Here is a 21191-nt window from a genome sequence, read left to right as displayed (position 1 = left end):
TTATTCTATTCATATGAACACTAAGTCCTGCAGTGTATTGGCAACAGCAGCCAATGCTCAATCTGCTTGTCTATTGGCAGTTAAAAATAAGGGCTGCATGGTGGGGTACATTTTTAAACCGATGACTCGTGGCTCTTGCAGACTGGTGACATTTGATAAGACAGTAAGTCAGTCCTATCCTCAGAACTATATATATATATAACTATATATAACTATATATATACATATATAGTTATATATATATAGTTATATATAGTTATATATATAGCTATATATATATAATTGAAAAATATATTTTTCAATCAACAAGGCTCACTAGCTAACAGTGCTATTTAGTTAACCGTTTACGTATTTCAGTTCTCTTTTCCTTTCCTATTCTCATGAACTGATTTTAATTACCAATATTTTGCATTACAGTAATTGAATCACAAAGGGGAATGACAGAAACAGGCCAACCTCGATGTGGCACAGTTTAATGTGACAACAACAGGAAGAACTAGCATTTATATACTGCCTGGCAATTTTCAAAGTAGACTTGACCCTCCACAGCCCTGGGATAGCTAGGCATTCGTTATTATGCTATCCTGATGACCAGTGCAGGGAGGTTGTGTTTGGCTCAGGAAAGAGGAGGTGGGCCAGGGCCTTGACCCCGAGCTCCTGACCATGTTCCAAGCTTGTTCCTTTTTGCAGACTGCTCCTAATACTGGGTTTGAAGCACTACTTCCCTTATTTTTCTTAGAGCGTTTCAGTTGATTTGTGTGAGTAGTTCAAAGTATGGGGAGAATATAAAGAATGTTGACTGAAACCTAACCTTCTTCCTTGTTCCAAACGGGCACCTCTTTTACCTTCTACTGTCACGAGTGAGTGTGCTTTGGAAGGAAAGGCATCTTTGTTAAATAACTTCTCTTCTCCCACTTACCATTCTTTTTTTCATATTGTACATAATCATTTTCATTTTGAGATACTGCTTCTTCTAATCTTTTTTCTTTTATACTTTTTCTTTTTGGTATTTTAATGTTATTGGAGTGTTAGGCTCTTTGAAAAGACATGTGGGATAAGGGAGGTGTTCGACTCTGTGGTTGGTTAAATAAATCTGAGCCACTCTGCCTTGAGCCCTGGGACAGAAACCAAGGTACTCTGATGATTGTTAGTATAAAATGAAGGAAACGACAAAATGAGTCAGGAATCACCCTCTCATCATCCCAGGTTTTGTCACAGTCAACGACATGTGAAAGCAGTGTATACAAAATGTAAGGTAGATAGCTAGTGGGAAGCAGCCGCATAGCACAGGGAGATCAGTTTGGTGCTTTGTGACCGCCTGGAGGGGTGGGATAGGGAGGGTGGGAGGGAGACGCAAAAGGGAGGGGATATGGGAACATATGTATATGTATAACTGATTAAATTTGTTATAAAGCAGAAAAAAAATATATACAACTTGTTAATCAACTATACTTCAATAAAAAATAAATTTGAAAAAAAAAAAGAAAGCAGTGTATTGCTGCATGTATTAGTAGTAGTTCATTGCTTTTCATTGCTGAATAGTGTTCCATTGTATGAATTTACCACAATTTTTTTTTCCATTTATCAGTCTGTGGGCATTTGGGTTATTTCTACGTTTGGTTAAAATGCGTAAAGCTACTATGAGTCTTTGTGAAGAAATCTGTTTTCATTCCTTTAAGGTAAATAAATACCTAGGAGTGAATATTTTACTTTATAAGAAGCTTCCAAACGGTTTTCTGAAGGGCCTGTACATTTTCATTCCCTCCAGCAAAGAATAAGGGTTCATGTCATTTTGTATCTTACTAGCACTTGGAATAGTCAGTTTTTAAAATTTTAACCATTCTAATATGTGTGCATCTCATTGTGGTTTTAATTTGGGTTTCTTTAATGACTGCTGATGTTGCAATTTTCATGAACATTTTTGCCATCTTTATATCTTCTTTTGTTAAGAGTCTATTTAAATATTTTATCTGTTTTCTTTTTAAATTAAAAACCTTTTGTCTTACTGAAGTATGACTTCTTTATATAATAGGAAACAAGTCCTTTATTAGATACATGTTTTGTAAGTATTTTCTCCTATTCTGTATTTTGTCTTAATTTTTTTTTAAATTTATTTTTGACTGCGTTGGGTCTTCGTTGCTGTGTACGGGCTTTCTCTAGTTGCGGCAAGTGGGGGCTACTCTTTGTTGCGGTGCGAGGGCTTCTCATTGCAGTGGCTTCTCTTGTTGCAGAGCATGGGCTCTAGGCACTCAGGTTTCAGTAGCTGTGGCACGTGGGCTCAGTAGTTGTGACGCATGGGTTCAGTTGCTCCACAGCATGTGGTATCTTCCAGGACCAGGGATCAAACCCATGTGCCCTGCATTGGTAGGCAGATTCTTAACCACTGCACCACCAGGGAAGTACCTGTCTTAATTTTCTTAATGGTGCCTTCCAAAACCCTAGTTTTTAGTTTTGAAGTATTATTTATCAATTTTTTCTTTTAACTTATGTGAATTTTGTGCCCTGCTTGAGAAATCTTTGCCTAACACAAGTCACAAGATTTTTACCTATGTTTTATTCTAAAAGTTTTAAAGTTTTAGCTTTTATACTTAAGCTTGTGATCCACTTCAGGTAAATTATTGTATATGGTGCAAGATAAAGGTTACAAATAAGAATTATCTCCCTTCCTCCTTCCTTCTCTCCTCCCTTCTTCCCTCCCTCCCTCCTTCCCTCTTTCCTTCCTTCCTTCCTTCCTTCCTTCCCTCCCTCCCTCCTTCCTTCCTTCCTCCTTCCCCTCCTCCCTCCCCTCCTTCCTTCCTTCCTTCCTTCTTTCCTTCCTTCCCATATAGATGTCCAGTTGTTTGAGTCATTGTTAAAGAAATTATCCTTTATCAATTGAAATATCTAGGTGCCTTTATAAAAAATCAATTAATCACATATATGTGAGTCTATTCCTGTACTCTTTATTTTATTCCTTTGGTAGATATGTCTATCCTTATCCTAATACCACGCCATCTTGATTACTGTAGCTTTATAGTATAATCTTGAAGTCAGTTAGCAGACATTTGGTCCTGTCCAAAACATCCATAAGAAATTTGTTCCATGCCAAAGGGTCCTTGATATTTGGTCCTATCCAAAATATCCATGAGCATATTTGGCTCATGTCAGATAGTTTTGGAATAGCACCAAATATCGAGAAACTTTCCTTTTGGCATGAACCAAATGCCTCCGTGGTCGTTTTGGACAGGACCAAATATGACCAAATATCAAGAACCTTTTGGCATAGACCAAATGTCTTAGACAGGACAAAATGTCCTGCAAGTTTGAAATGAGATAGTATAAATACTCCAATTTTGTGCTTTTTCAGGCTTTTAAATTTTCCTTGTTTTTACATATAAATTTAATTTTTTTAATTTATTTTTTTATTGAAGTATAGTTGACTTACAATGTTGTGGTAATTACTGATGTACAGCAAAGTGACTCAGTTATATATATATACATATATATATATATATATATATATATATATATAAAATACACTTTCTTTTTTTATATTCTTTTCCATTATGGTTTATCATAGGATATTGAATATAGTTCTATGTGCTATACAGTAGGACGTTTTGTTTATCTATTATATATATAAAAGCTTACACCTGCTAACCCCAACCTCTCATTTTGTCCCTCCCCCAACCCCTCCCCCTTGGCAACCACAAGTCTGTTCTCTATGTTTGTGAGTCTGTTTCTGTTTCATAGATAAGTTCATTTGTGTCATATTTTAGACTTTACATATAAGTGATATCATATGGTATTTGTCCTTCTCTTTCTGATTTACTTCACTTAATATGATAATCTCTAGTTGCATACATGTTGCTGCAAATGGCATTATTTTGTTCTTTTTTTATGGCTGAGTAGTATTCCATTGTATATTCCATATAAATTTTATAATTGGCTTGTCAATTGCTGCCAAAAAGCCTATTGAGATTTTGATTGTCTTGAATCTGTAGATAAATGTGAGTATAATTGATACCTTAAAAATATTAAATCTTCTTATTAATGAGTATGGTAAATCTTTTCATCCATTTAGGTCTTCTTTAATTTCACTCAGCAATATTTTGTAGTCTTCAGTGTAAAATCTTGTCTATATTTAGATTTATCCATTTTAATGCTATTATAAAATGGTATTGCTTTTTATTTATATTTTCAGTTATTCCTTGCTTGCATATAGAAACATAATTGGCTTCTGTATGTTGGCATTGTAACATTGCTAAACTCTTGTACTAATTCTAGTAGCTTTTTTTCATAGATGCTTTGGGAATTTTTAAATGTAGATGACCAAATCATCTAGGGAAAAATTATTTCTTCCTTTCTAATCTGAATGGCTTTTATTTCTTGGCTCATTGCATTGATTAGAAACTTCAACATATTTTTGTCTTGTTAATGTAGAATCTTTTAAAATATACTTTATTATACTGAGGAGGTTTCCTCCTACTTTTACTTTGCAGTGAGTTATTTATTTTATCATCAATAGTTGTTGAATTTTGTCAAATACTTTCCTTGCATCAATTGATATGATCACATAATTTATCCTCTTTAGATTGTAAATGTGATGGATTACATTGACTCATTAAAATATTGACTCAACCTTGCATTCCTGGGATGAACTCTACTTCATTGCAGTTTATTACTCTTTTTTATATTTTGGCAGATTTGATTTATTAATATTTTATAGAGGATTTTACATGTATGTTCAAAAGATATATTTAGTATCCATGTTCAAAAGGTATATTTTGTATCTATGTTCTAGTTTCCTTTTTTTGTTTTGTATTGTCTTTGTCTGGTTTTGGTATGAGTAATGCTAGTCTCATAAAAAGAGTTGGGAAATATTACCTCCTCTTCTATTTTCTGGAAGGTTTATGTGATATTATTTTTTCTTTAAATGTTTAGTGGCATTTGGCATTGAAACTATCTGCTACTGGAGATTTCCATTGATTATGAGAGAGGAATGTGGGGGAGTTTCTAAATATAATTGTGGATTTTCTTATTTCTTCCTACAGTTCTGTTCACCATTTCTCTAGAGCTTCAAGTATTTTGAAGTTTTGCTATTAGGAGCATACACATGTAGGATAGTTATGTCTTCTTGTGAATTGACCATTTTATTTTTAGATAATGTACCCCTTTCTCCTGGTAATTTTCTTTGCTCTAGATTTATGTTATTAATCCAGTCACTCCAACTTTCTTTTGATTCACCTTTACATTGTATATCTTTTCTTAATACTTTTACCTTAAATTTACCACAGTATATTTGAAATGAGTATCTTTTAACAGCCCATAGTTGGGGTACATTTTTCAAGTCCATTCTGACAGTCTTGGTCTTTTAATTTTAATTGTTGGTTTTTTAATCCATTTACATTTAATGCAATAGGGATATGTTTGGATTTTGGTTTTCCATGTTATTATTTCTTTTCTCTTTGTTTCTTCTTTTGTTTGTTCCTCTCTTAATCCTTTTCCTGCCTTCTTTCAAGTTATCTGAACATTTTTTTTAATATTCCATTTTATTTTATCTATTCTGTCTTTTAACTATATCTCTTTGTATAGGTTTTAAAATTAGTGTTCTGGAGAATACAATATACATACTTAACTTTTCACTGTCTACTTAGAGTCTATATGTTACCACTTCAGTTGGAATATAGAAACTTTTCTACCATATTGGTACCTTTAACCTCATCTCTTTATGTTGTGGTTGTCTTATGTATTAAATCTACAAACATTGAAACCTTTTTGGAGTACTTTAAAATATTTTCTTTCAATCATTATGGTAGCCAGAAGAATGGCTCCCCAAAGATGTCCATACTCTAATCCCCAGAACCTACAACTATGGCAAAGGAATCTTGCACAGGTGATTAAGGTTAAGAGCCTTCAGATTGAGAAATTTTCTTGGATTAAGAGGTAGCCCCAATGTCATCATATACATCCCTAGAAGTTAAGGACCTTTCTGAACTGTAGTCAGAGAATCAGAGAGAATGCACTGTGCGAAGGACTTAGCCTGCTGTTGCTGGCTTTGAGGATAGGAGAAGGGGGAAATGAGCCAAGGAACACAGACACTCTCTAAAAGTTGCAAAACATATGGAAATGGATTCTCCTGCAGAAAGGAATACAGCCTTGTCCATGCTTTGAGCTTAGCCTATTGACTAGTGTCAGATTTATGACCTACAATACTGTAAGATCATAAATTTGTGTTATTTTAAGTCACTAAGTTTGTGGTAATTTGTTATAGCATCAATAGACAACTAATAAAACCATCAAACATTTTATAAGACTCGAGAAGAATAATCTATTGTGTTTACCCAGATATTTACCATTTCTATTGCTATTTCTTCATTACTGATATGCTGGTTGCCTTTCTATTATCATTTCCCTTCTGTCTGAAGGATTTCCTTTAGCAATTCTTTTAGAACAGGTTTTTTGGCAACCAGTTCTTATAGATTTTCTTAATCTGAGAGTACTTTCCCTTTATCTTTATTCCTAAAGGATATTTTCACCAGATATTGAATTCTGGGATGACAGAATTCTTTTGCGCACTTTAAAAAATGTTGTTCCCTTCCTTCTGGCCTGCGTGGCTTCTGGTGAGAAACTTGCATTCATTTAAAGTGTTGCTTCCCTATAAGTAACGTGTAATTTTTCTCTGGTTGCTTTCAAAATTTTTTCTTTGTGATAGTTTTGTTTTTCTATTGTTTTCAGCAGTTTGATTATGGTATGGTTGGCCATGGATTCCTTTGTATTTATCCTATTTGGAATTCACTGAGCTCCTTGAATCTGCTAAGTTTATCTTTCTCCAGATTAAGGAAGTCTAAGGTCATTATTTCTTTTTAATAATGTATGTATATATTTTTAATCGATTTTTATAGAAGTATAATTGCTTCACAATACTGTGTTAGTTTCTGCTTCACAACAAAGCGAATCAACCATATGCATACACGTGTCCCCATATCCCCTCCCTCTTGAGCCTCCCTCCCATCTTCCCTATCCCACCACTCTAGGTCATTTCAAAGCACCGAGCCAATCTCCCTGTGCTATGCGGCTGTTTCCCACCAGCCACCTCTTTTACATTTGGTAGTGTATATATGTCGATGCTACTCTCACTTCATCCCAGCTGTGCCCTCCCACCCCGTGTCCTCAAGTCCATTCTCTATGTCTACCTCTTTATTCTTGCCCTGCAACTAGCTTCATCAGTACCTTTTTTTTTTTTTTTTTTTTTTTTTTTTTGCGGTACACGGGCCTCTCACTGTTGTGGCCTCTCCCATGGCAGAGCACAGGGTCCAGATGCGCAGGCTCAGCGGCCATGGCTCACAAGCCTAGCCGCTCCGCGGCATGTGGGATCTTCCTGGACCAGGGCACGAACCCGTGTCCCATGCATTGGCAGGCGGACTCTCAACCACTGCGCCACCAGGGAAGCCCCCTTTCTTTTTTTTTTAGATTCCATATATATGCATTAGCATACGGTAGTTGTTTTTCTCTTTCTCTTTCTCCTGACTCATTTGCATGGTATTTTACTTCAATGCAATTTATTATTGCTATTATTTAATTGTGATTATAGCTTCATCACAATTTTTTCTCTTATATGCCAGAAGTTGTGGAAGCTCCCTTAATGTATTTTTACATTTGCTTCTTTAGCAGACTCCAGGGGCTTTATTCTAATTTCTGATTTTATAATTTCTTATACCAGTGCAGATGTAATTTTGGACCATGTGCTTATAAGTGCCAAGGCTTGAGATTTGACATTTATTACAGGTGACTTTGTTTTCCACCTATGGTCACGAGCAGCTGGCAAGCATTCTTGTCAATTCTTGGGCCAATTTGTGCAAAATATATGTGTATGTATTTGTAATATAATCATTCATATCTCCCTATTTTTATTGGAGGGATCAGTAACATCTTCACATCTTCTGGCTTTGGCCATAATTCATTGTTTCCAGTTCTTGCGTGGATGTTAAAATCCTACCCCATTGTCTTAAGGCCCCTACTGTGTCCGAAACCCTGTGTCCTACCCTCTCCCAATCACTGCACTCCTTTTTCTGCCAATTTTCAGCTATCTCTGTTTTCCCCTAGCATCTGGAAATTTTTTTCTTTCATTTTTTATTTAAAGTTCATCTATGAATAAAAAAATCTTGAAAATTTTATTTAGCTTTGTGATGTATTTATGAATACAAGAGGATTCTTTCAGGGTCAGTAGAGTCTACCATTTTGACTGAACTTTATGTGGTTAGTATTTATATTAGTTTTCTGTGAATGCTGAAACAAATTACCACAAATTAAGTGATTAAAACAACAGAAATTTATTATCTTACAGTTCTGTAGTTCAGAAGTCTAAAACAGATTTCACTGGGCTAAAATCAAGGTACTGGCAAGGTTGTTTTCCTTTGTGTGTGTGTGTTTGTGTGTGTGTGTGTGTGTTTGTGTGTGTGTTGGGGGAGAGAGCATTATTATGCCTATCACAATGATTGAAAGCAAAAATTTTAACGTTGTATAAAGTATCTGTTTAATACATAAGACAATCACAACTTAAAGGGGTGATGATAAAGGGACCAATATGGTGGTAAAATTTCTACGTTCCAATTCAAGAAGTAACACATGGACTTTAGAGTAGTTGGTGAAAAGTATGTATATTGTATTCCCTACAACAGCAATTTAAAAAGCTACACAAAATGATATAGTTATAAGACATATAAATAAAATGGAATATTAAAAATACTGGCATTTAGTGGGTAAAGACCAGGGATGCTTTTATTCATCCTACGAGGCACAGGACAATCCTAACAAAGAGCTATCCAACCTTAAAATGTCAATAGCTCTAAGGTTGAGAACCTCTGCCCTAAATAATACAATGATTCACCTTTATTATGGTTTTCTAAAGCTTTGCATTTCCATTTTATGGAAACAGCTCTTCTCTGTACTCATATTTTAATGGTTTCCATAAATTTAATTAGGTCACATATTTACCATAGCAGGTTCAACTGGATTACTTCCGGATACAAAATACCACTCTTCTGGAGGGAGCATAAGCACATGTGACAAGTTTACTAACCCCCAGCTTTCAGCATGTCATAGGTGAGAGTCAGAGATTGGCGGGTACCCCTGATTCTATGATTTGGTTGAGTGCAAGTAGGTTAGGAGAACTTCTAAATGTAAATATGTGTGCATATGTGTATTTACTTTTCCCTCTCATTTTATGTTTCAATTTTTAATGTAACTTTTGTAGATACCTATTACAATTCATTATTTTGGTTGTACTGCTGTAGAAAGATTTTTAATTTCATGGTGAATAATTTCCTTTGAATTAATTCAATTCAATTACATTAATTTCATTTTGTGTAGTTTTGCAAATTTACAAAGTTACATAAAACAATATTTCATCACATATATGTACTAGAATATTTCTCAAAGTTTACAAAATTACAGATAGAATCAAATGGAAAAACTGACAAGGAGAGATCATTAAAACTTAATTTGGGGGCTTCCCTGGTGGCGCAGTGGTTGAGAGTCCGCCTGTCGATGCAGGAGACACGGGTTCGTGCCCCGGTCCAGGAAGATCCCACATGCCGTGGAGCGGCTGGGCCCGTGAGCCATGGCCGCTGAGCCTGCGCGTCCAGAGCCTGTGCTCCGCAACGGGAGAGGCCACGACAGTGAGAGGCCCGCGTACCACAAAAAACAAACAAACAAAACTTAATTTGGAAAAGCTTCCAGATTCTGATTTTTTTCCCTTAAACATTCCAAGGACAGAGCTAAGTATGTTCCCCTCATCCCATTATAGTATAATATAGTACATATTGCTCTACTGGAACCTCAGACTCTACCCAGTAGGTATTTTGGTAACTAGCTGTGTAGGATCCTTTTGGAGAATTCAGAATCTACTTGTTTGGATGGAAAGGTAAGAAACTCAGTTGATCTTTGTACAGATTAACAATCTAATCGCTTTTGAAACTTACTTTTTCAGTATGGGACTTTAATGTCATTATTCAAAATTTACCACGCAATTTAAGGGCTATAGAATACTATATGCTGTTAACCTCAATTATACTTTTGCCTGCTGAGAATTAGATCTCAAATGACCTTACTGTTATGGTTTCAGTGCATATGGTGAAGGGTGGGTAGAGCCTGCATGAGTGTTGTCAACGATGGGGTGGCTCTTCTCTCTTGCCCAGGCTCCGTAGTCGTCTTCTGCTCGTTTCTCCGCCCCTCGACCCCATCGCCCGTGTGTGTCATTATCTATCGATTATCTATCTATCTATCTATCTATCAATAATCTTTTATCTCTTCTTTTCGGGATGGGCAGGCACGCTGACTCTGTTGGCCTTGCCTCCTGCTGTCCTGGAGAACCAGAGCCCGGGTCTGGGCGCTGTGTTTGGCAGGGGGCGCGCGAGGTCCCGGAGCTGTCCAGCAGTTCCTGGCTAAGTTCTCCTCTGCGCTCTACGCGCGGGGGAAGCTCTCCAGCGCCCCGCCCCGGCTAGGGAACCTCTCCCGCAGAGCTCCCAGGGCTTCCCAGGCTCGCCACCCGTCTCCGTCAGTTTCCCTCTACTTCCAGCCCCACCGCGGGAGTCTAGCTTGCCTTAGCAGTCTTCCTCCGCAACCCCCCGAGAGGGAGTCTCCTCTCTAGTCCCCGAGGTTGCGCGACTGTATGAGGGCTTCCCTCCTTTGCCTAAAGGGCGGGCGAGTGCGTCTCCTTCTAGCCTCGCCTTCTGCGATTGGGTGGTCCTTTCTCTCTCCGTCTTTCTAGACAGGCGCCCGAAATCTCGGGGTGAGAGCAAAGACCGCCCATCAACTTAGCACCTTGAAATAGAATCTTTCGATCCCGAAGGAGGTTGGCGTTGCCGGGGTCGGCGAGAGAGGGAGAAGGAGGGCGGAGGCTGCAACGGCTCCGGGGCTCGCTAGACGGGGCTTGGAAACCGAGGAGCCCGTGCGGGAGAGGGACACGGGGCGCGGGGCCTCGCCCTCGGGCTCCCTCCCTTCTCCTTATCTCCCCGCCTCCCGGCCCGCCCCTCCCTCTCCGAGGAGCCGTCTCTCCTCCGCGTGTCTCCGAGCGCTCTCTCCATTGTCTCTGCCTTTACAACAGGTTCGGGCGCGGGGGGAAGACAGGCGGGTGCGGGGCCGCCCCAGCCCCGGCTTTCTTGGGGCGGCCTCCCTTCCTCCGGGTGTGCGTGCCTTCGGCTGCTTTGATTCGGCTCCGGAGCTAATTCCCCGGCGGAGCAGCCCCCGGAGAGTCCGACCCCTCCCTCAGGGCCGCCTCCCAACCCGCGCCCCGCCGCCTGGGTTCTGCGTGTGGGAATGATGTGCGCGTTGGAGGGTCTAAGTTCTTCACGCGCCTGGGGGGTCCTCCCGTTTTTTTCTTAGGCAACCAAATCGTACTCCTCTTACTAATCAGTAAATCCAAGGCAGCGGCAGGAAAGACAAACGCTATTTTTCCCGCTTGATTCCAAGAATCTCTTCGATTTTTATTTTTAAAGAGGGAGACGATGGACTGAGCAGATCCACACCATGGAGTCTCGGGTCTTACTGAGAACATTCTGTTTGCTCTTCGGTCTGGGAGCAGGTGAGTGGCCTCAGAGCTGGGGCGGGAGAAGGGATGGCCCCCGCCTCGGGGCAGCCCGAGCTGCTTGGGGACGCCTCGCTCTTCCTCCACCTGAAGTAGGTCTGGAGTGGGAAGCTTGAAGTAGGGGGTGGGTTTGGATTTGGATTTTTTTCTGTGCTTGTCTTGGAGACACCAGGGCGGGTCACACCCCTAGTCCAGGGTCTGAGGGCCAAGGGGAACTTTGCACCGAGAGGGGTTTAAAGTAGGTCACGGAAATGGGACTGGGTGCTGTGCTCTTTAAAGCTTGATTGCTGATCTCAGGTAAGGCAGCGGAGGGAGTCGCCTCTCGTCAGTTTCCAATATTGTCTCTAAGACGCGGTTCTTTGCTGCCTTGGAGGAAGAGACATATTTTGATGGAGGTTTTTCTTTCTTTCCTCCTCCCTCCCCCACTCCCACCAGTCTGGGGGCTTGGTGTGGACCCCTCCCAACAGATTGACGTCTTAACGGAGTTAGGACTTGGGGAGTCCACGACCGGAGTGCGCCAGGTGCCCGGTCTACATAATGGGACGAAAGCCTTTCTTTTTCAAGGTAAGAGGCGCGTGCTCAGTCCCCAGTGTGGTTTCAGTTCGGATAACCCCTGGAGGAGCTGGCCTGACCGCTCTTCCTAACTTCTGTTTTGCCTCATGGATGACCTCTGAGCTGAGATGTGGAGGGGTCAGTGTGAAATACATACACCTTCCATCTCTTTTTAGGTGGCTTGGTTTCTCTCTTCCCCCGCCCCCTCCTTTCTTACTTTGTACTCTTGCCAGTTCTAATGGATAGTCCCTTAATTACTGTACAGAAACTCCGATGGCAGATGGTTGATTTTGGAGTCTGGGTAACAATGAATTTTATAACACAAACGCCTCATTTGGGTGAAATTGACTTAGGTAGGGAATAGGGTAGCTTAATCTTAGTTAAGACACTGCTCTCTGAAAGTTTCAAGTACAGTGGTGACCAGTTGCAGAGGAATTTCTTTATGTGGGTAGCTTTGTGGAAAAATTAATATCTTTCAATAGTTTTAACTACTGTATGTCACAAACACACTATATTTGAGACAAGATTCCTCATTGAAAGATAATGATTCTTCTCCATCAATGACAGGAGAAAGGAAATAATATTCTCTTAAAAATTATTTTGAAAATATTTCAAATAAATGTTAATTCAAAAGTATACTTTGTCTCACCATTAATCGTGTACTTAGGATTTTAAGACTTTGTTTTTGAAGTCAGTGGACTTTGGCTATGCACAAGTGTCTACATTTAAATTTATATTTAGGTGTGTTATGTAGTCAAAGCAAATTCCAATGCATCGATCCTTCAGCTTTGATTTACCAACCTTTTTGAAGATTGCTTGGTTTGTGGGAAGGTGCTGTAACATGAGCTTCTAAAAGGTAGCTAAACACATACAGAAAGACTAGTTTCACATATGGTAAAGTACAGATGAAGGCAAAAGAGAAATGGAATTTGGTTTAACATATTTGATGGACTGACCAAAGCATCTTCTCCCCACCCCACCCAGTTTTTCTTTTGTAATTTCGGTGCTGTGGCTTCAAAAAAACTACAACTCATGATTACTAAAGAGTTGGATATGCAAAATAAAACCACTTCAGCAAATTTGCCACCAAGAAATAGGCATAAAATAAAACTTGAGTGTTTCTGTAGTGGTGTTGTTGCGTGGTATAGCCAGTATGTGTCACCATGGACAGTAACACCAAAGCTTACAGTTGGAAAAGGAGGAAATTGACATGTGTTGCATTTATTTAAAGCAAGTTTACTCTTACAATAAGTTAAATGCAATTTTCTGTTTTAATTATGGTGAGCCCACTAAATGCTTTTATTGTGAGGGATATTCGTGATAATATTTTATTTACTTAAAGTTCTTTTTTTTGGTGGGGAGTGGGGGTGTGATTTGGATATTGACTCCTTTAAAAATAATGACCAAACCTAATAAAGGAAATAAGACTTAGACTGTCAGCAAAATTCACAGAGCAGAATAAAAGTGTCATTAGAGTTAAGCTTCTGTTTTTCTCTTTTTCTTCTTCTCCTTTTTTTTTTCAATCTCTGAGTTTTCAATCCCTGTGAGCTGGAAACAAAATTACTTCAGGGCTGCCAATTTGATTAACTGGAAAGCTTTACAGAAGCTAAAGCTCCTGATAAACAAATGGCATTGAAGTGCCGTTAAGATTTCCAAAGGTCCTTTAAATTATATTGGTGTTCTTCTTGCCTTTCTCTGAAGACCGTCTGAGCTGTCACAAATAGAAACCTTCAGGACTGTGCATTTTATGTTCTGATGCTAGACAATTTCTAGGAAATAGTCTCAAGGCACCAGTATCTTTTCCTGGTTAAATTTTTATAAGAAATGTCTAGTATTCATTTTTATTTAAATTGCCAGTTCTTCAAGGTAGGCATTGTGTTGTGAATGAATTGGCCATACTTACTACATATCAGTACATACTTACTACATATTCACACTGATGAATTGTTTTGTTTCCTTGTTTGTACTAAGCACAATATTTAGAGTAAATGCCTGACAAATATAGTTTATGAGATTTGGAGGTGTAAAGTTTTATTTCTTGCCAAATTATGCACCTTATTTCATATAGCCAATCAATCAGCAAGTATTTGCTACCTGCTGTGTTCTCAGTAGGCATGTATTACTGATGTGTTTATTATGCTCTAATGATTTCTCTTATTCTCAGATTTAGATTATAAAATTGACAACATGTAGACCTTTGGCCCTGCTTGATAGTTTTGCATTACCTTGGAAAGGTCTTTTCTCTGCTGTTAGAATGTGGAAACTGTTTTTAAGAAGTCAGTTCTGGGCTTCACTGGAATTACATGGATTTTAGAGAGACAAAAGCTTTCAGCCTCTGAAGATTTTCTGGATTCGCTTTATAGTGAATTGAGGGTGCTGCGGATATTTTTGTATAGTCTTCAAAATGGCATAGCAGGAATAGTAACACATTACAAACCTGTGAGGTGCTCTCAGATTTCACATAAACCTATCAGATAAGTTACTTTGTGCTATCAGATATGTTCCAAATAGATGGAAGAGCTTTTTGAACCCTCAAATCTCTATAACTATCTTCTTTTGTCTCATCTTTAAATTAAAGAAATCTCAACATACAATTTCCCAATGATTTTTGCTCATTTAATATTGCTTCTCCATTTGGCTAGTTCATTCTTCTCTTTATGGTTTTTTAATATGCTTATAATTCAGTACTTTTAGAAACTAAATAGTTTTTGTAAATTATTGTGCACTAAGAATCTACTATTACTTAATAACTATTATATTTATTACATATGTATAATAAAAGCAAGTAGAAATGTATTTCAAAGTCATACCTGATTTTTGTCATATATAGCATCACTAAAATTGTTTTGTTGTTGTTGAAATTTGGTTTGCAGTTGCTTTGGAAATTGAAGTAATAAGATGCTAAATTAGATCATCTTTTGATACATGTGGCTTTTGATCTGTGCCAATTATACTTTTCAAAAGAAAAAAGTGACCAGGCAACAGTTTGGAATCTATATCAAGATCTTCCATGTATTTCTAGCTACAATCTGACTGATAGCCACAAAAATACACTTATGGTTTTAAAAAATAGAGGACCAGGTTCTGACAGTCAAAAGACCTATGAAAGGTGGTAAAGAATTCTGAAATGTTAAGGGCTAGTGCAATTATAAATAGAATTCTACCAACCTTGTTTAAAGTCTAGGGAATATTCTTCAAGTTAACGATTATAATAATCTTTCCTCTTTGTACATGAGACACCAAGAATGAGAGAATACAGAAGCATAGTTCTAGGACTTTCTAACATGATTTTTAGATCTTTGGTTTTAACATTTTGTCTGGCCAGGTTCCCAAACTAGATAGTTTCCTCTGTTGGTTTAATAAAGTTTCTTCTAGGGTGATCACAGATTTTATAATGTCACTAATCCCCACGAGAGAAGTAGATAAAATCAAAGCATATTTTTTTTCCCTGAGTTGGTCATTGGGAAATAAATATTTAGTAACTATTTTTAAAGAACTTTAAGATTTTAAAGGAAAAAAAATGTTCACAAGTCTACCTTATGCCAGTATTTGAAAACAAGAATGAAATTGGGCATTTGGTGGTGAGTCATTGGCTTGACTAGTTACAATGGTAACTGCATTAAGGAAAGTGAGGTGGCAGTGAGTACTCTTCTTCAGTATGAAGATCAGAGTACCTGTGGACTTAGAGACAATGGTCATTTTGATGCCGCATTAGAATAGAATAACACAATGACTGTGGGCTTTGAAGAGATGGGCTTTGAAACCAGTTAGACCCAAGTGGAATTTCATTAGTTGTGTTTCTATGGTGAAGTTACTTAATTTCTATGAGCTTCAGTGCCCTAAATTATAAAATTAATGTTATGAAGAATTTTTTTGTGCACTTACTCTGCTAGGTGTTAGGCCTTTAACAAATGAAGTTAGAACTTTACTTTTATAGTGCCTTAAAAATAGTCATTAAACAAACAATTACACAGATAATAATTTAATCACTATTAAGATAAATAATATGAAGAGAAACTAAGGATGTAATGGGAATCTACATTCTTGTTTAGGGAGTCACAGGATCAAGGAAACTGTCTTTGAAGGAGAGTCATTTAAGCTGATCGCCAAAGGATAAATAAGAGTAGTCTGGGGAAGAGGAGCTGTGGGGATTCAGAAAGGAAGAGTAACACAGGCAAAGGAAATAGCATGAGCAAAGATCCTGACCTGAAATGAGCATGGTGCACTTGAGAAAATGGAAGAAATCCAGAGTAGTGGAAATGTAAGTGTTATGATATGAAATGAAGCAAACAAAGAAAGCACGGATCAGTTTACACAGTAGATCATATTTATACAGAAGAATTGAAAATTTATCATTATACAAGATATACTGTGGTGGGCAGAATAATAATCCCTCAAAGATGTTCACGTCCTAAGCCTAGGAACGGAGAATATGTTGTGTTACATGTCAAGGGCGAATTAAGTTTGCAAATCTTGGATGATCTGGGTAGGCCTCATGTAATCACAAAGGTCCTTTAAATCTGGAAGAGGGATATAGAAGAGTCAGTGTCAGAGTGATGCAAAGAAGAATGGCTAGACCTGCCATTGCTGGCTTTGAAGATAAAAGTGGGCCACGGCCAAAGAATGTAGGCAGTCTCCAGAATTTAGAAAAGCAAGAAAACAGATTTTCATTTAGTGTGTCCAGAAGGAACACAGCATAGCTGACACCTTGATTTTAGCCCAGTGAGATACAATTTGAACTTCTGACCTCCAGAGATGTGAGAGAATAAATTTGTGTTGATTTAAGCCACTATGTGTGTGGTGATTTGTTACAGCAGCAATAGGAAACTAATACAGATTTTGATTCATGGAAGTGGGGATGCTGTAAGAAATACCTAAAACTGTGGAAGTGGCTTTGAAATTGGGCAATAAGCATAAGCTGGAAGAATTTTGAGGAACATGATAAAAAAGGCTAGATTGCCCTGAATAGACTGTTAGTAGAAATACGGACATTGGCGATTCTCCTAGTGAAGATTCAGAAGAAGATGGAACATGGTAAACAAAACCCAAATCACCTTTGAGAATACCTAAACTGACATGAACAGACTATTTGTAGAAATATAGACATTAAAGGCAGTGCTAGTGAGGGCTCAGATAGAAATCAGGAACATGTTATTGGAAACTAGAGGAAAGGATATCCTTGTTATATACTGGCAGAAAGCTTAGCTGAATTCTGCCCTGCAGTTGTGTAGAAAGCAAAACGTGTAAACATGAGTTTAGATATGTAGCTGAGGTGATATGTATGCAAAGTTTTAAAGGTGTAGCCTGGCTTTTTCTTGCTGCTTATAGTAAAATGTGAAAGGAGAGAGATAGATTGAGAGAACTGTTAAGCAAAAAAGGAACCAGAACTTGATATCTGAGAAATTCTTAACGTGTCCAGATTGCAAAATGTGCTAAAATTAGGAGATTCACTGGCAGGAAAGCCTACTCAGGAGAGTAAGCCAATAGTGTGGCCTAAAAACCTTTTGCTAGTGCCTTAGAAGTAAGGTCAGAGTATTCAGTCACAAAGAGGGCACTTTGAAGAAATTGAACGTGTGACTCATGTATTCCCTCAGACATCTCAGTGGAAACCTGTAATAGAGATGGATTTATCCAGGAAATATTTGTGAAGGAACCTGTTGTTTAATGGAGTAAATCTCTATGATGCATGTGGGAGACCCACAAGGTTCTTGAGAAGACCATAACAGCAATAACACTCCTCGCTTAACCTAAAAGGGCAAGTGAGAAAATGTAATGAAAGAAGGTTGTTGGGTCCCCAAAATTCTACAAGCAAGAAATAGCCTGGTTAAACTACTCAGCTGCAAACATGTGCCACCTTTCACGAGCAGAACTGAGAGCCCAGAAGACAGAGCTTAGAGCCTAGAGGGTGGAGCCAAGAATCACAGAGGATTATTCGCAGATCTTAAAACCAAATGCAGTTTACCTGGCTGGATTTCAAAATTGCATGGATCTGGTGTCTAGTTTTTTTAACTTCCATTTTCTCCCTTTTTGAATGTGGATGTCTATAACTGTTATCCTATTTCTATCCCACCATTTTATTTGGGGAGCAGTTAACTTGTTTCTTGAGTTTTACAGGTTCACATATGAGAGAAATTGTGTCCTAGGATGGATAATACCCAGAGTCTCATTTATACCTGATTTAGATGATGAGATTTAGGGCTTTTGAACTGATAAGATTCAGACCAGATTTTAAACTTTGGGTTGATATTCTAATGGGTTGAGACTTTGGGGGACTCTGGGATAGAGTAAATGTGTTTTGCCTGTGGGATGGTTATAAATCTTGCTGAAGGACAGATTTTGGCAGGCTGGATAATGGTCCTCCAACTGTCCACATACTAAATCCTAAGAACCTGTAAATATGTTATGTTACGGGGTAAGGGGGGATTAAAGTTGCTGAAGGAATTAAGGTTGCTAATCAGTGGACTTTAAAATATGGGCTTCCCTGGTGGTGCAGTGGTTGAGAGTCTGCCTGCCGCTGCAGGGGACGCAGGTTCGTGCCCTGGTCCGGGAAGATCCCACATGCCGCGGAGCAGCTGGGCCCTTGAGCCATGGCCTCTGAGCCTGCGTGTCCGGAGCCCGTGCTCTGCAACGGGAGAGGCCGCAGCAGTAAGAGGCCCGCGTACCAAAATAAATAAATAAATAAATAAAATTAAAAAATAAAAAATAAAATAAAATATGGAGATTATTTGGGATTATTTGGGTGGACTTCATGGAATCACTCGGGGGGTGCCCACAGGGCCATGTACCCAGGGCCATGGCCATGGCACTCCTTTAAATATGGAGGAGGGAGGTAGAAGAGTCAGTGTCAATGTAATGTAACATGAGAAAGACTTGATTGTCCTTGCTGACTTTGCACTTGGAAGGTGGTCTTGAGCCAAGGAATGTGGGCAGCTTCTAGAAGCTGTAAAAAGTGAGGAAATGGATTTTCCCCTAGAATCTCCAGGAGGAGCTCAGCCTCACAGACACCTTGATTTTAGCCCGGTGGGATTCATTTTGGACTTCTGAACCTCTAGAACTGCGAGATAATAAATTTGCATTGATTTAGCCATTAAGTTTGTGGTGATTTGCTACAGCAGCGATAGGAAACTGATGTATATGTTAAACGTTAATGTTCATTTATTTTGTAACTGAATTAAACTTTCTTTTGAGCCCACCTTCTACTATGCATGAGAATAAATTTGTTCAGTGGTTGGAAACTTGAACTAGCCAGTTAAAGTTATCTTAGTCATTTGGGACTTAAAAGTTTTTTAAGTGTAAATTCAGAGTCTTCATACTAAATGATGAGTCTTTAAGGGATTCTCTCCATCATTCTGAGAACATTCTGAGTAAAACCAAGTTGTGGGTTTTTTCAATTGTGCTTCTTTTTAAAAAATACACCCTTTCTTCCCCCAAAAGGTTCATCCAGAGGTTCAGGGGGAAAATTAGAAAGCATGCATATCTTGGAAGTAGAATGGATAGCACTTAGCATGGTGTTTGGCACCCAGTCAGTATGGTAGTCAGAACTATGGACAGGGGCAAGGATTACTAGAGTTCTCTATCAAAAGTGCCAGGGGTATCTGTATGATGCAACTAGGTTTGATTTGGGAGGAGCTGGAGCAATCTTGACAGGCTCTGACTGGTGAATGATCTCGAATGTCATGGCTAAAGTGCACCCTGGATAATAACTGAAGTGAAGGGCCTTTCTGTGGCTTTATTCCATCTCCCGCTAGCTCATTCACCTCATGCTGGTCCCAGACCCCGTTCTTGCAGACACCTATCCTTTTTTGAGTTCTTGTTATTATCTGCCCATAATTCAGATAATTATTGTCCATATGCTAACTGGTAACTTTGGTATTAGATATTAAGGCCTTATGGTGTGATGTCTCCTGTTGATTTTTTTTTTTTTTTTTTTTTAGTTTAATTTTATTTTTTTGCTTTATAACAAATTTAATCAGTTATACATATACATATGTTTCCATATCCCCTCCCTTTTGCGTCTCCCTCCCACCCTCCCTATCCCACTCCTCCAGGCGGTCACAAAGTACCGAGCTGATCTCCTGTTGATTTTACTTTAATTCAATTTAACAAATATTTATTGCACTGCTATTATGTATAAGGATAGGACATACAGTATAATGGAGGAAAGAAAATGTCTACATAAGTTATTACAGGAGGTAAAGCAGGAACCAAAATTTAATTGTAAATAGTGAAAAAGTAAATTGGGGACTTTATCTTAAAGAAGCTAGAAACTATGAAAATCATTTGTCCTAGTCTACATTTGACAAAATGTAGGTAATCATTTAACTATTAGTCAGTTATAAGAACAAGTAAATAAAATTAAGTGTTGGGGTTTTCTGTTTGCTTATTTTTGCAAAAATATCTGAGGACTGTCTCTTAACCTTTTAATAAGAAATCATTTATTTTGAGGTATTTATCATTTTGGTCAAATTTTTATTTTTCATGTTAAAAATTTATCTACCTATATCAGATCATCATAAGTTAGTGCCTTTGTGTGTCATTTGAGCATTCCTCTTACATTGTTTTTATCAATTTTATGAAACTTTTCATCTTTTGCTAGTTTTAGTTTAGAATTGACATTGAAGAGAGATGCCAGTCATGTGGAAACTCATTTTGTAGGGGATAATTTTTGTTATGGTAACTTGTGCTTCACATTTGTTGAAACTCAGATATAAACCACTGTAATTAGGAAGAATTAGGGAGAGAATTAGATGGGAAGAAAAGTGGAGCACAGCTCTTCCCTTTCCCATTAGGGCTGCTGCCAGGAACTGGACATGGGCCCTTGGACAAGTATTTGCTGAGTTGTTCTTGATGGCAACCCTCCTGACAGTCTTCATTCTGGGGAAGAGATGGGGAACCCAGACAACCAGGTGTCTCTCCCTTCAAAGAGAAGATTTAGAAGGAGGACAACAAACCAGTGCTTGGAAGGTCACACTCTACCTGTCTAGACAAAGGGAAGAAATGATGGAGACAATTCCAAGTTCAAATTTATGTGCAGTAGTAATTAGGAACATGGACTCCAGAGCTAGGTATCTTG

At 38.4% G+C, this 21191-nt stretch overlaps 1 protein-coding gene across 2 annotated transcripts in view; it reads left to right on the top strand.

Annotated features, from left to right (window-relative positions):
• The window catches only part of NELL2 (neural EGFL like 2), a 456105-nt gene that overhangs the window by 60797 nt on the left and 374117 nt on the right, over positions 1-21191 (top strand). For both annotated transcript variants that reach the window (XM_082634702.1, XM_082634703.1), the window contains exons 2-3: positions 11478-11563; positions 12002-12130. In XM_082634702.1, the coding sequence (XP_082490828.1) occupies positions 11509-11563; positions 12002-12130 (184 nt within the window). In that variant the 5' untranslated portion in view covers positions 11478-11508. The remainder of the gene's footprint in view (positions 1-11477; positions 11564-12001; positions 12131-21191) is intronic.

This window comes from Mesoplodon mirus, assembly GCF_964341445.2.
Source record: "Mesoplodon mirus genome assembly, chromosome: 11".
NCBI lineage: Eukaryota > Metazoa > Chordata > Mammalia > Artiodactyla > Ziphiidae > Mesoplodon > Mesoplodon mirus.
This window is presented reverse-complemented; position numbering and strand designations above follow the sequence as displayed.